Source organism: Vicugna pacos, chromosome 9, assembly GCF_048564905.1.
Source record: "Vicugna pacos chromosome 9, VicPac4, whole genome shotgun sequence".
Classification (NCBI taxonomy): domain Eukaryota; kingdom Metazoa; phylum Chordata; class Mammalia; order Artiodactyla; family Camelidae; genus Vicugna; species Vicugna pacos.
In genome coordinates this window covers 43694336-43709111 of record NC_132995.1, presented here as the reverse complement: position 1 = coordinate 43709111, position 14776 = coordinate 43694336, and the positions used below count along the sequence as shown (strand labels likewise).

At 49.7% G+C, this 14776-nt stretch overlaps 1 protein-coding gene across 2 annotated transcripts in view; it reads right to left on the bottom strand.

Moving 5' to 3' along the window:
* ZFHX3 (zinc finger homeobox 3) overlaps positions 1-14776 on the bottom strand; it is a 232441-nt gene that overhangs the window by 3336 nt on the left and 214329 nt on the right. For both annotated transcript variants that reach the window (XM_072967645.1, XM_072967646.1), the window contains 2 exons: positions 9191-9293; positions 2406-7913 (listed from right to left, as the gene is read on the bottom strand). In XM_072967645.1, the coding sequence (XP_072823746.1) occupies positions 2406-7913; positions 9191-9293 (5611 nt within the window). The remainder of the gene's footprint in view (positions 1-2405; positions 7914-9190; positions 9294-14776) is intronic.

Sequence of the window (14776 nt, the reverse complement as noted above, 5' to 3'; positions counted from 1 at the left end):
TGAGATTAAGTCATCCAGTTTCCTCAGTGCACTTCAGAGACTGAAATCAGAGGAGATATGTCTGATTTACAAGCAAATACTCAGTAAAAGCTCACTGGTTGCAGTGGCACAAACGAGGCAGAGACAGAACAGATTATGAATTCTAAACTTGGGATATGTCCACCTCTAGGCAGCAGGCCTGCTCCAAGTTTTAGGTTGGAGCCAGAGCCAAATTATCAGTGGGGTAGGGAAGGAATGCCTGTTCATCTCCCATCCAAATGGTGTCATGCTCTCAGGAGAAAGATCCAGGTCAACTAGGTCTTTAACTTTCTGTATTTTGAAGTGACAGTGCACAAAAGAGATTTAAATTATAAGAAACATTTACCGAACCTCTGCTATTTACCAGACTCTGCACTAGCCATGTTCGGTCAAGTAGCTCAGTACTTTGTCATAATAATTCTGTGGTCTTGGTTTTCTGATCTGGAAGATCAGAACCAAACAAGGCACTTCGTCCCCTTGAGGCTGAGTCATGCACTCCTGGGGTCAAACTGCTGCGGAATGGATTGTGGCTGACATATACCCGCCATGTGACGTTGGGCCAATGAGTTGACTGCCTGGAACCTCAGCTGTCCACAGCAGATGGATGCAGGGATTAAATGGAGGGTCATATGGATAGAGCTTACCATTGGGCCTGACATAACTACCTGATTCCAGATCCAGTGCTGCTGGGAGCTGCAGTACAGTCAGGTGGTGCTAAACTGGGGCACACCTGGCTGCTTTGAATGATTAAGAGTGTATCCTTCTACCTTGAGTCCACTTTAAGTGGCCAGAGCCTGAGTAGCACTAAATATATACCTGTTGACTGGCTCATATTGGGTGTTGTGGAAGGAGACCATAGCACCGGGAGCCCAGAGGCCTGGGTAGGAGCTCTGGCTCCGGCCCTAGCCTGCTGAATGGTCTTGACCTCTCTGGGCCTCAGTTTTCTTATCTGTAAAACAAGGGGGAATAGATCAGACATTCTGATTCTAATTTTTTCACCTTACTATGAAATATTGGACCTTCCCAAGCCCTGCTGCCAAGGTCCAGGGCTGCAAGGATAATTCAGTGCCTGGCCACTTTCCATAGCTGTTGCTTGGCTTATGTCTAGCTGGCTTTTAGCATCATTCTGTGAGATTACTTGCCAATACATATAAGCAATGACTTCTACATCTCAATGCTTTCTTTTCTCGTTCTCTCTTTGGATGACAAACTGGGATTAGGAATGAAGTAACTTCACGTTCTGTACAACACTGAGAATTATCAAACTTGAATCTAATTTACCCAGAAACCAGGACGACTCTGGGAAGCAGGAGGACTGCTTCAACCTCTGGGAACAGGGACACTTTTTGCAGGCAAGGAGGCGCTTTGGGGAGCTCTCCGTTGGTGAACATGCACTATCTGTGAGGGGGTTTGCTAACATATGCCTAAGTCTCACAGATCCTGGAGTTGAAGCTCCAATTTAGGAGAGACAGCTGGATTCAGAGAAGACAGGTGGGGATAGGGGAGGAGGAACAAGAGAGGCACACAGGAAGAACTGCGCAACTCCCTCTTATGTGGAAAAGTAAGTACCAAGTACATGACTCTTGAGTTGGGGGAAGAGAAGAAAAGGAAATGGGCAGAAGGAAATGAGGAGGTGATTGAATACCCCTGAAAATGACCATTAACATTTTTTGTCTGTCTGGAGAACTAAAACATGTCAAAATTTATAACCGCATTATCCAATACAAACAAGTTCCTGGTCAGTGCATTCAAGTACAATGGCAGTCTCATCAGAAACTAACACAGCACTTGTTTCTGGCTGAGAGAGAACCTCAGGAGTAAGGAGAGCTTCTTCCCGGGAGCACCTCTCCCTCCAGAGCAGCTCTCCAAAAGAGGCGGTGGGACCATAGGTGAAGGCAAAGAGCTGATTTAGATACTCTGGAACCAGTGTCCATAGGACATGATCCAGAATTAACTAGGGTGTTCAAATGTTTTGTATTTTCAACAAATACCTGGATGGGACCTGTATTTCCATCAGGACTGAGTGGGAGGGTCCATGATGGAAACGTCTTTCTTGAAAATACCCCAGGATCTAGTATGCCAGGACCCTCACGTTCATGCCTGTAGCACACAGCCTGGCTGTGCTACTGAACACCAGGAATGAGAATGGTTTTAGGAGGCTTTTTTAACCACAAGGTCCCATCCTTGAACTGGGAAGTCAGAGTCACATGCAGCACAGCTCTAGGCAGCCTCAATGGGAGGGACTTGAAGTTTTACTGCTGTTAGAGAGCTAGACAAGGGAAGCTTCCTATCTGCCCTGCACTCAGAGGCCTTGTGCAGGAGCCACAGAACAAGTGTGAACTGGGTGGCTGTGTAATACCGAAAGGATCACCGAGAGCCAAACCCACCTGTGTTGGATGGAGTGAAACTTGGCAAGGAGGGGCTGTTGAGGCCGGGGAGCAACACAGGTGGGATGCCCTGGAGCGCTGGGTATGCTGTAGGGAGGTTGAGAGCCTGAAGAGGGGCGTTGTCAAACATCCCTTGCTGCTGAGCTGCCAGTCCGAGGACCTCATTGGCCTTTTTAATCCGGTCCAACTCTTGCTGGGCCATCAACTGACGTACAGTGGCTGGGTCAAAGTATTCTTTCTCCTTGTCCAGCTGGCTTCCGATGGTGTCTTTAACTTTGGAGATATGCTGTTGGGAAAAGATATGGTCACGTACAGACAGCCGAGCGCTGTACTTGATGCCACACAAAGTGCACTCTGTCTTGGGTCCCTCGTAACTTGTTTGGTTTATACCAAAATGCTTGGCCATGCTTAACTTGGACTTCTTCTCTTTTGCCCGGGCATTCTGGAACCAGACCTGAACAACTCTCTTTGGCAGTCCAATGTCATTGCCCAGGACCTCACACTCCAGCATAGTGGGTGTCCTGTAGTCATTAAAGCATGACTTAAGGACCTTCAGCTGCAGATTGGTCATCTGAGTGCGAAAACGCTTCTGCCCGGGCCGATCCCCGCCGTCTCCAGATTTGCCGGCTGACCCGCTCGCACCAGGGCTCGGGGAGCAGGGGTCTGCAAGGCTCGAGGTTTCACTGTAGTCCACGGTACCTTCATTGTCATATTCCTTGCTGTAGAAGCTCGGGGCTGGGCTGACCAGACCAGATGACAGCCGATCCTCATACTCAGACATTGCCATCATGGCCGCTTTGGTCAGCCCTTCGCTGGGCGCAGAGGAGGATTTGGTTTCTGTCGCTATTCCCGTCGCACTGTCGTTATCCGCGTTGCCCTCATCTCCGGTAGTGGTGTCTGTGATCGCTGTGTTGACGGAGGAACAGTCGTCGTTGTCCAGCTTAGTTTGGTCAAAGTTCAGATTCACCGAGGACATGGAGGGGCTTTCAAAATCTTCGATCCCTTCCACCTTGATGGAAGAAGGGCTAAGAAGAGTTCTGGGAGACAACTCCATGGTTTTGCTCACAGGTGAGAGGGGAACGCCTTGGCCATCACTACTGCTTGGGGGTAGGTGGGAGAAGCTAGTTCCATCAAAAATATCTCCTTTCATCTGGAGTCCCCCATCGCAGTCTAAGAGCATCGCGGACAGCGTTAGGTTGTAGCCTGCTCTCTTGGCTTCGTGCCAGTGACGGGACCGGATGTGAGCCTCCAGGGCAGTCTTGGCTTTGAAGAGCGCTCTGCAAAAAGGGCATCTCCTGTGGGCCTGTGCTGGACCCACCGCCCGGAACTGTCCTTTCCTTTCCCGGGCTCGGGTGTTCTGAAACCAGACTTGTACCACACGTTTCTTCAGGCCCACCTCATGTGCAATGTGATCCAACATCTTTCGAGTTGGATTGGAGTCCAACAGATACTTTTGGTAGAGAATTTCCAGCTGTTCCGGTGTAATAGTTGTCCTCAAACGCTTGTCTCTCTGAGGTTCTTCGCCTCCCGTCCCGCTGTCGTTCTCGCCAGGGCTCGCGCTGGCCTTCTCCTCCAGCTTCCTCTTCAGAGTGTTCATCGTGGAGGTCGGGGTGGAAGGGGAAGTGGCCGAGCTTGCTGGAATCTGAGGTATGGCCCCGGAGAGCAGCTGGCTGGCCAGGAGGGGGTTACTAGGGTCAAACAGCATGAAAGGCATATCCAGTGACCTGTCCAAAAACTGAGGGTGGATGAACTGGTTCTGTGCACTCAGGAAGTGCAGCTGCTGATGCTCCTGCCAGTGCTCAAATGATGGAAACGCCAACTTACACTGGTCACACTGGTAGGGGATTAGCTGAGGAGGTAGGTTGGCCAACTGCTGCGGAGTTGACGTGTGGAGGGGCTTAAGGGGCAGGTGGGAGAGCTGGGAGGGGCTGGGGCTTGACTGGGGTAAGGGGCACTGAGGCGGGGGCGCCTGTGGAGGAGCCTGCGATAATGAAGCCGGGGACGTCAGCGGCGGGAGCTTTGGCTGAGCTGTGTTTGACTTCTGCTCCGGCTGGTCTTGCTGCTGCAGCTCTACCTTTGGTTGTCCTTGCTTTTCTTGGGTTTGGTTTGGCTGTGCACTGGGGGGTTCAGCCTGCTTTGGTTTCTCATCACTCGCCTCTGGTTTTGAACTGAAGGTGGCCAGTTCGTCAGCCTCTGATGTGAGCTGCAAGAAAGCAGAGGAAGCCGTGTTGGCTGATGGTGCTGGGGCGCTGTAAGCCTGTGAGGGCATTGGGGTGCTGCAGGAGGAGCTGGTGGGCGTCAGGATTTCCATGGCATCCATGGAATCCTCGTTTTGGCTGTCATCCTGCCCCTCCTCATCCTCATCCTTGTAACACAACTTCTTCTGGTGCTTGATAAGATCAAAGATGCGCTGAAACACCAGGCTACATTTTTTGCACTGGTAGTTCAAGTTGCTCGTTCGAATATACCTATCGTTTGTAAGCTCACGCCGCTCGCCATCTTTGCCCTCTCCCTGATTCTCATAATTTTTTCTGGCCTTCTGTCGGGCATTTTGAAACCAGACTACGATGACGCGGGTTGGAAGGTTCAGTAAATTAGAGAGTTGCTCAAATTCATCGTCCTTTGGGTAAGCGTTGGCATCAAAGAAGTCCTGCAGGACCCTCAGCTGGTAGTCAGTAAACCTCGTTCTCGAAGACCTCTTGCTCCCCCAGTACTCCTGCTTCTGAGGTTCTGGCGAAGGGGGCCGGGAGTCGATCTTGAGCTCCTCCAGGCTGGTGATAGGAGGATTGCTGAAGTTGTAAGGGGAGTCCTTGTTACGCTGCCGCTCTTTGAACAGAGTGTTTCTGAACCAGTGCTTGATCACTTTCTGGGGCAACCCGGACTTGTCTGCCATCTCTTTGATCTGCTCTTCACTGGGGGAGTTGTTAATGTCAAAATACTGCCGCAAGACTCGGAGCTGGTCATCCGTGATCCTGGTGCGAGGCCTCTTGTTCTGCTGCTGGAGCAGACTGGGATTGAGCTGATGCTGGTACAGCTGGGCCAGGTCCGCAGGCAGAGGCTCCACAGGTCCGAGCTGAGGGGGCAGCTGAGCCGGCAAGGTCTGCAGTGGCATCGTCTGCATCATCAGCGGCGAGAAGATGGGCAGTTCCATGGGCATGGAGAGCTGGGTGAGCGGCACGGAGGGCTGGGCCGGTGCGATGGTGGGCGAAGTGATGGGCGGGGCTGAGGCGGGGATGGCGGGCGCCGAGGCGGGCTGGGGCGGCGCTGCGGGCAGCGGGGGCGGAGGGGGCGGAGGGGGCGGTGGCGGCGGCTCTGGGGTCTGGGGCCTCAGAGGGTACAGTTTATCGTAGTGCTCTCGGTACTGCTTGGCAAATCTCTCCAGCTGTTTAAAGGGAAAGTAATTTTGATGAACGTGCTCTTGATGACTCTTTAAAATCAAGATGTTAGAAAACAACTTGCCGCAGGAGTCACACTCGAGCTTTTCCAAGTTCTCCCCCTGCTCCGTCTTCCCGTTCTTCTTCTGCACCTTCTGCTTGTTCTCGTTGTACTGAATGACCAGCTCAAAGCCAAAGTTCTCCAGCAAGGCCTTGGTGGCATTCCCTCTGGCATCCGAGGCGATGCGTGGAGGCAGCATGGAAGGCTCAGAACCGCCCCCCGGCGCCAGCTCTTTCTTCTCTTTGGCCTTCAAGGCATCTGGCAGTGATTCCTTTGGTCCGGCGTTGCCCTCTCCCCCCTCAGCACCTTCTCTCTCTCTCTGGCTTTCTTTTTCCTTTTCTTTCATGACCAGTTTGTTTTTCTTTTCAGGGTGCTGGCTGGGCTGTAGGAGGGCAGAGTGACTCTGGGACAGAGAGAGCTGGCTTGGCTGCGGCTGCGGCTGCGGCTGTAGGATCTGCTGGTGGCCCTGTTGCGGGATCTGCACCTGCGCCTTCAGATCTTCCAGCAGGCCCGGGCCTGTCCCAGTCAGCGTCAGCGCCCCGCTGGTCACCGGCAAGCTCACCTCGGGGTTGAGCTGGAACTCCGCACTGGGGATGTAGAAGGGGAAGAGGAGGTGCTGCTGCTGCTGCAGCTGGAGCAGGGTCTCCGTAGTCATGGGGAAGTGAGGAAGGAGGGCGGGGTTAAACAGCTGAGACTGGATCAGGGCCGCCTGCTGCTGCAGCTCCTGCTGCAGGTGAGCTTGAACTTGAGCCTGCGCCTGGGCCAGTGTCTGTGCTTGCTGCTGCTGCTGCTGCTGCTGCTGCTGCTGCTGCTGCTGCTGCTGCTGCTGTTGCTGTTGTTGTTGCTGTTGCTGCTGCTGCTGCTGCTGCTGCTGCCTGGATGCGATCATATCTGCCAGCTTCTTCCGATTGGCCTCCTTGGGCTCTGATGGCGAAGCAACGTTGGCACCGATGGGATTCCCCAGGGGTGGCATTCCTGCACTTTCAGCAGGCACTTGGCTCAGTAAGTTGGAGCTCGGAGCAATGCCAGCACTACTTGGATTGGTGGTGGTAAAGGTGTTACTGCCACTGGTGCTCACAGGACTTGGGGTGGAGGAGCTCAGGGAGACACTGCTGCTGTTCCCAGTCCCATTGCTACTGCCACTTGCAGCCTCCAGCTTGGCCGCCCGGGCCTTGGTTTGATGCAGCACAGACCTCATGTGGATCTCCAAAGTGGAACTCTGGCTGTAGGCCACGTTACAAGTGTTACACTTAAAAGGTTTGTTGTCGGGGCTGCTGGTGGGTTCTGGCTGACCAGTTGCTGATTCTTGAAGGGCCCTCTTTAACTTATGGAGGTGGGAGACAGAATTGTAGTGCACTAGCAGGATGTTCTTCTGAGTGAAAGATTCCTTGCAGACGGTACACTTGTAAGGGCGAGAAGGGTCTAGAAATTTTTCCATGGTGAAGTTGGGGCCTTTCCTGAAAGGCAGAGCTCTCTTTGGCTCTGATCCTGAGTCTTCTTGTACTGAGCCAGAGTCGCTGCCCGTTGGGCTCTGTTTATCCTCCACGTCACTCTCTTCCTCCTTGTCTTCCTCAACGATGATGGTGTGGTCCTCGGCCAGGGTGGGGTCTCCCATTGCCAGGAGGTCCCCATTTGCCAGAAGGCCACCATAAAGCTGCTGGATGTCAGCCTCACTCAACTCCAGGTGGCTCGTCTCGAGGTGTTTTTTCAGAGCCTGGAAAGTTCGGAAACTGCGCTGACACAGACAGCACATGGTGGCAGCTCTGATCACGTGGTACTGAGAATGGAGCTGCAGCTTTTCAACAGTCTTGAAAGCCAGGCTGCACTGATTGCAGCGGTACTTGTACACGTGGCGATCGGACACGGGCAGCTGAGGCCTCTTGGCATGAACCTCATTGAAGTGCGTCTGAAGAGTAGCAGAAGTTTTGAAAACCTGGTTGCACCCTTTCTTCCAGCAGAGGAAGCCGGCCTCCTCTCTCACAGAGCCCGAGTCAGCAGGAGTGGGTTTCAAATCTCCACCATGTTCTGTGCTCATGGAGGGCAAGATGTTCTTTCCCAGATCCTCTGAGGTTTCTGTTAAAAAAAAAAAAATCAAGCCCAGTGATAAAGAAGGCTTTGTTTCAAGGATGGCACCCAGAGCTGTCTACCCAGCAAGGCCTCATGAACACAGACTCTGATGACGAGGGAAATATCCAACCTGCACACAGACTCTCTCCACAGAGCACCCCTCCACCCCACCAAGGAGGATCAGCAGGACACGTGAGCAGGGAGGAGGAAAAGGAAATACGAAAAGTTTCAACTCCTAGTACGCCTATTTCATAGCACAGACCTGTCTTTTAGACAATATTTAATTGCTTAACGCAGAATCCTCAATTTCTCAAGAACTGGTTTGAAGGATGCCCCCTTTACATTAATCTAAATTGTACAGTATCTGAAGGAATGCTGTGCTGAGCTGTGGGGAATTTGCAAGATCTGTTGTCCATTATAAGAAATTTTGGAATATATATATATGTATATAATATATTTTTTAGGCATTAAATTTCTTATTATAACATGACTTTTGATTGTCATCTCTATTCAGTAAGTAATGAACATTTAAGTGGCTAGTTATTATAATACATTAAAATTTTTGTCTACAGTGAGATCATCACACCCATTAATATTCTTCAGGTCAGCTGTTCACTGCCTTACATGGAAAAGTCCCAAGGGAGGAGGTGGGCCAGTAGTGAGGCAGAACTCTCCCCAACTTAAATATTAGCTGCTGACAGGAGGTGAAAGACATAGGAGAGACTCATAAACAGAGGTCTGATGACCCACCTAGCGAGGACTCCCCCCTCCAGGGCTCCACCACCAGTGGCATCTATGTCTACAACAACGTTCTTTCCAAGTGCATCTTTGTAGCCTCCTACGGCAATCCTGGACGTCCCAGAGAAGAACTCTGCAGAGACAGCTAATCCACTACCCTGTGATCACCCCATGCTCCACAGGTCCCTAATAATTTAGTTCCCAGAGAGGGTGTATTTAACAGCTTAGGATGGTAAGTCATGGATCTATGCTCTGGGTCTCTGGTTATTCACTCCCTAAATGTATAGCCTAAGGGGACATGTGTCCACCGAAACCCTGCTGGCTCTCACCTGACTTTTTCTTGCTTCAAACCGTATGACTAGTACACAAACATGTGCCAAGCACCAGAGGATCAAGTAGCTGACAACAGTGCTCCTCACCCCTTGGAAAGTTACATTCAGCTCAGAAGCACCAGGAAGAAGTCTCGGCACCTTTGCTCCATGAAAATGTTGGCCCAAGGTTTCATTTTGTTCCTATTCTCAGGGGTCAAGAAGTGTGACACTAACCAGGCTGCTTTCCTGCCTCCTCCAAACTAGAGCTCCCGTCTCGATCCGGAACGGCTGCCGGGAGGAACATGCTGCTGGGCATCACCATCTCAGGGGTGGTCACCTGCGCGCGAGAGGCAGACAGATGAGGAGAGTCAGATGGGGGGAAAGAGACACAAAACTGGGGAACGTGTAAAAATTATTTAACAAGCAAAATTAGCCTTCACCAGTGTAAAGCTGGAGGTGTCACTTTTCATAGCTCACTGAAGATTCATGTTTATTAGACAACGCTCACATCAGTCAAAAGTGTTTCTACGGTTACATTCTGGACATAATTAGCAGTGCACACTTGACGAATAATCTTATTATTAATATTTTTCCTTTATGCAGAATTTTGACTTTGATCACTGACAATGTTTTGTCATGGGCTGTGAAACTTCTTGTGCAACCAATTAGGTAGATAAGTTGAAAGGCCCACCTTAAGCTGCTGAAAACATAATAAGGGCCCTAATTAAATCATACCTAGTAAAGTACACTGTAATCTTGAAGCAGGGAGCATCGTAGTACTGTTTTCAAAATGTATTCAGGCAAGAAGAGGAGGGGAGTAAGAGCAGAGGCAAGGGTAAGCAGAAGAGAAGGGAACAAAGGGGAGGCTAAGGACACGAAGACACACTGGCAGATTTTCCAGGAAAGAACATTTTGTAACCCTTTATAAGCTGAGATCGAGTGCAAATGAGCATTTCTTACGGCTCACTTCAGGCAGGATTTCTTCTGGAGCCTTTGCCCGAGGTACACACAGCATCAGGGGGAAATTCCGGCCAGCGTCCTGGCCACAGAGGGTGCCCCGCACCCTAAATTCTACAACAGGGCAGCCCCACCTGGGCCATGGCTAGTGTTTCCTAATACAGCAATTCCAGAATTAGCCTCAGTCAAAAGAGCTACAATCTTAGGTCAGATCTTCAGACATTTTTCCAGGCTTCCCTGCCATCTGGCCAGAACCTTGTCCAGACAAGTTATCTTTCGCCCTACATTACTGTGATCACAAGCCCTCAATATCCAATGTGAGGATAACAGGTTCTTCGTTGAGAAAGGCAATATCCCCCTGCCTACCACAGGGTGGGAAGGTAGTTGCAGTGATATTCCCAAATGAATTAGAAGTTGTCCCCAACTCGATGACAGCCTGAGAAATAAACTGACCCCAAGGTTACAGGAATAGAAACTTACAGCCACTGCTAACCTTTCTACATGGCATCCAGCCCCACCCGGAGGCATTACTGTCCCATCAAACACGACTACTGAGATAGTATCTTTGCTTGCTGTTGCGAAGACCGGAACACCCATATTACTGTTCAAAATTAAATATTTAAAATAAATCACTATTAATTTTTAATGGCTTGGGGATCCTGGCCTTGCTCAGAATCGCTGCTGACACGTTCACTAGAATCATCAGTAGTCGTTTCCACTCCTAGAGGAAACCCAGACATCTGTCCCCATAAACACCAAAAGGTAACTCCCCAATACATTTTAGGGTAATTTCAGCAACCCAGATGCCCATAGGTGCAAAAAATGAAGCAACAGGCACTGTGGGGAAGGGTCTGAGAAGCCCTGTGTTGACGACGAGCAGGTGCATGGCAGGTGATCGTGAGTGACACAGGATCCCTGCTCTCACAGACATCTGCACCCTCACACAAAGCGTGTCGGCAGCTGGCTGAGGCTAGCTGTTGATGAGTCGTTAGGAATGGAGCGGAGATTGCCAAACTCATTCCATCTATTTTCTTTTTAATAGAAAGCATTTCTGACCAGTGTGGTTGGGGAGTCCAGCGGGAATCCAAGAAGTGAAAGGTCACCGATTAATTTATAGTCCTCGACCGAGGGGGAGCACGAGGTTGGGGGCAAGAGGGGGAGAAAGGGAAAGGAAAAAAGACTCCCCCCCCACCTCTTTTCTCGGTTGTAGCTGCAGGATCAGTCCTTTCCTGGGATCTTTAGGAATTATGAAAAGTGAATCATGAGAAATACAAAAAAAAAACCCTACAGAGTAAAAAAGAATAAAATTATCTAACACCTCAGCTGCACATCATTATAGAAAACTGTGGGCTTTTTATACACATTACAGTAAGGCAGACATCCCCTCTAACAGACTCAGTACGACGGATCAGTAATTGTTTTCATACACTTTAATTAGAAAAACTCAGATGGCTATGAATAATAATGGAAAAGAGAGACTTTTGCACTTGAAAGGTTGAAGTCAATCAAGTGTGAATGACGGCAAAAAAGAAAAAAAAGACACCAATTCATCAGCCCTCTGTTGTCTCGCCGCGACTTTAATCATAATTCCTGATTGGGATTCAAGAAGGCAGTAAGCAGCGGTTCTTTGTCTGCCTTCACCTTCCATCAATTAACTCTCCCCGAAATATAATCATCAACCTCACATGCTCCTCTGCATCTTAATCTGGGCCTCCAAACCCGTAAGTCTTGCCCCACATGTGTTTAAGTAATTACTTTACCTACCTGCATCTTCTCATCTATAGTGTCCCCAATCTCTCCCTGAAAACAAACAAAAACTGCTTGCTATAGAAAATTTTCATGGGCAAGGAATTCCCAAGTGGCAAAGAGGAGGATCTCTAAATGGAAACCTGAGGATGGGGACGTTCTGGTGGGGCCCATCTGCGCACGTGTCTGAACAGAGAGGTTGTGACGGAAGCCCCTCTGCCATGCAGGATACTGGAAGCCCTCACATCAGCTCCCAGACACGAGTGTTCCCCTGTCTGCGTCCACTCCTCCCTCCCCTACTAGCTTCTCAAGGCTGTCACTCAGAGTTTCCATGCTTTTTCGTGAAGAGCCAAAAAGTGTAGTCCTGCCAGGGGCTCACGGAAGAGTTCTGCTCATGGAGGAAAATGAGAGTTGGCCAAAGGCAGAGTTCCTTCAACACCTGCCTTGGCACCCCTTGTTTCCCAACCATAGCTGGCTGCCAAACCGTGTGGAAGCTTCGGACAATCCCAGCCACGGTCTCTGACAGGCAGGCAGCTGAAATCCGCAGGAAAAGCAATCACACAACAGTGCTGAGCACACTTCTGTAAAGACCTTCCCTTTGGCCAGAAGCATCAGAACATGCGTGTGTGTGAGAGGATAAGACCTGGCTACAGCACAACCACGGCCAGTCCAAACGGGCCCAACCTGCAGGGACCCTGAAGGACTGGATCCCGCCACCAGCTCCCTGCAGACGACACCTGCAGCATCACACATTCACTCCCCGCCCCCTCGCCCCATCCACAGACAAAGTTTTAGGTTTGGCCAGGCAGTAGTGCACAACTGGTCCAGACCCTACACTTTCTACATGGACATCCGTGTAGATTGATTCTCCTAATAATCTTACACCTGTAAACACCGAGTATGTTAAATTATGTCCCCCATACTCGACTCATTAATGAATGTATAGAGGGGACCTGAGACTGTTAAAACAGACCTTTTTATCAAAAGGAAAAGTTTTTCTGGTAAGAAAATTCTGTTGATTAGAGCCATCACTTCCTCAGAATTTGCGTCTCTCAAGATTGTCATCTGAGGCCACCCAAAGGCAGCCCCATGGAGATCTTCCACATGTGTTCCTCCCACCGCTCCGAGCCCCGCCAACTGTGCAGAGTGCATGGGATGCAAGAAGGAAACATCGTCTGAGCCGAGATGCCGACAGTAAGAAGACAGTGGCTCTCGTTCCTCCCTAACAAGTAAACAGGCCTGACGTATAACAAGACGAATGTGGAGTTCTGCTCTGAACTTTCTGCTGAAAATCTTTAAGTTTAAGCAATTCTCACATATGACAATAGAAACAGAAGAGTTCCACACTGATTCCAAAAATCTTCAAGCTTAAGTTGAAGAGAAGGAGGGCCTCCATCCAGTGACTCTGCTCATCCATTCATCTGACCATCACTCTCTGAATGCTGTACAAGGTCCCTGTGCTTCATGCTTGTGAGGTGGAGCAAGACAGGTCCCTGTGCCCAAGCCACTCACATGGAGAATAATTAACCTTTTAGAGATCATAAACTCATTAGAAAATCTGAAGAAAATTGCAGGCTCCTAGAAAAATACTATCAGACACAGACTATTGCAGGTAATTTCCGACAATCGTGGGGGAAATTCCTGGACTCTAGGTAATTGCCCTTGACCTATCAGGAAAGATGACATGGGTCCACAAATACCTACTTCCTACCTCCTGTTCAATTCACCATTATTTTGGATTATGATTTAATGCCTTTCAACTTTCTATAAGGTGAGTTGGCCTGAAAGCCCCAACGACACACCTTAAAAAATCCAGAGTCTTAGGTGTGGGTCTGGTCCACACCGGGCACCTGGGAGAGGCCATCCATGTTTAGTCTTTCTTGACAGAAGAAGCTGGAATGACAAGAGCCCTCCCCACCCCTTGCTTTCTCTGGGTCATGGGTGTAGAATGGCCAAATACAACCCCCAGAGCAGCCAAGGGGTGTATACACTTTGCTAATTCTTAACAGGACTGTCTATGCAAATTCACCTATCAAGGCCACCCTGTCTGAGGTGAGATCAATGCAACCAACAAGTTCCACATGCTGGGAAGCAAAGGTATTTTCTTAGAGAAAGTATTGAACCTGGTTTCTCTGAGACCCTCATCCGCACGGCCTTGGCACTGTTCGCCTGAGTGTCCTTCTGAAAGACTCACTACTCCAAGTCTAAGTGTAGATATGCCAAAACCTAGACTCTCAAGGAGACTCAAATCTTTCACTTATCAATGAAAAAAATCAGTAGAATGAAAAACCTCAAGACGGAGAGAAAAAAGACAGAAAGCCTCAGACACAAGCCTTCCTGGCACAGATCTGGCCAGTCTCTACATCCTTATGATTGTGGTATTGGTCCTGTTCAGAAAGTTTAAACATGAAGTTAAAAGCCAGCTGCTTCCAGAACCGAGCATCCTAACCAGCAGTGTATCCAAAGCCGATGGCACCAGTGAGGGTCCACCAACTCACTTCTTCTCCTGACTTTGATGGCCGCCAGGACCTGTGAGCTGGTCCCTTACTGCCTCCCACGTGTGCCACGTGGGCACTGGACCACAAGTCTAGAGGGCCGTTTCTCTCTTTGTCTCATTTCCCTTCTAAAATGTCTTCTATGTGGTTGCCTATCCCCTCCTTTTTTAAAAAATTTTAAACTTAAAACCCATGAGGAAAAACTGCAGGGCCATGTTAACATTTATGTGGGCCAGAAACAAACGCAGCCCTGAACCAGATTTTAAAATCCAAGAATAAGACTAAAAAAGGAGGTAGGTGGGAGTAAAGGAAACACATGAACTGTTCACACACACACACGCAGTGAGAGAGAGAAAAGAGAGCTGAGAAGAGACTGAATTGGAGAGAAAAGCTTCATTAGACTCAGAGAGGCGAGCAGCAGCAGCGTACCAAGGTCACTTCTAATTTAGACCATCTAATTGGCAAACAGGCTCCAAATGGCTATCATCTCACAGGGCTTGGAATTAATGAAGCCCGATTATTTTCATTACCTTCCTCTGAGATGGAGACAAAGTGAGAGCTGGTACCCAAGCGGGTGTGACAGCCCCCAGGCCAGTGGCCACCCGAGAGCCCCAGTGCAGGG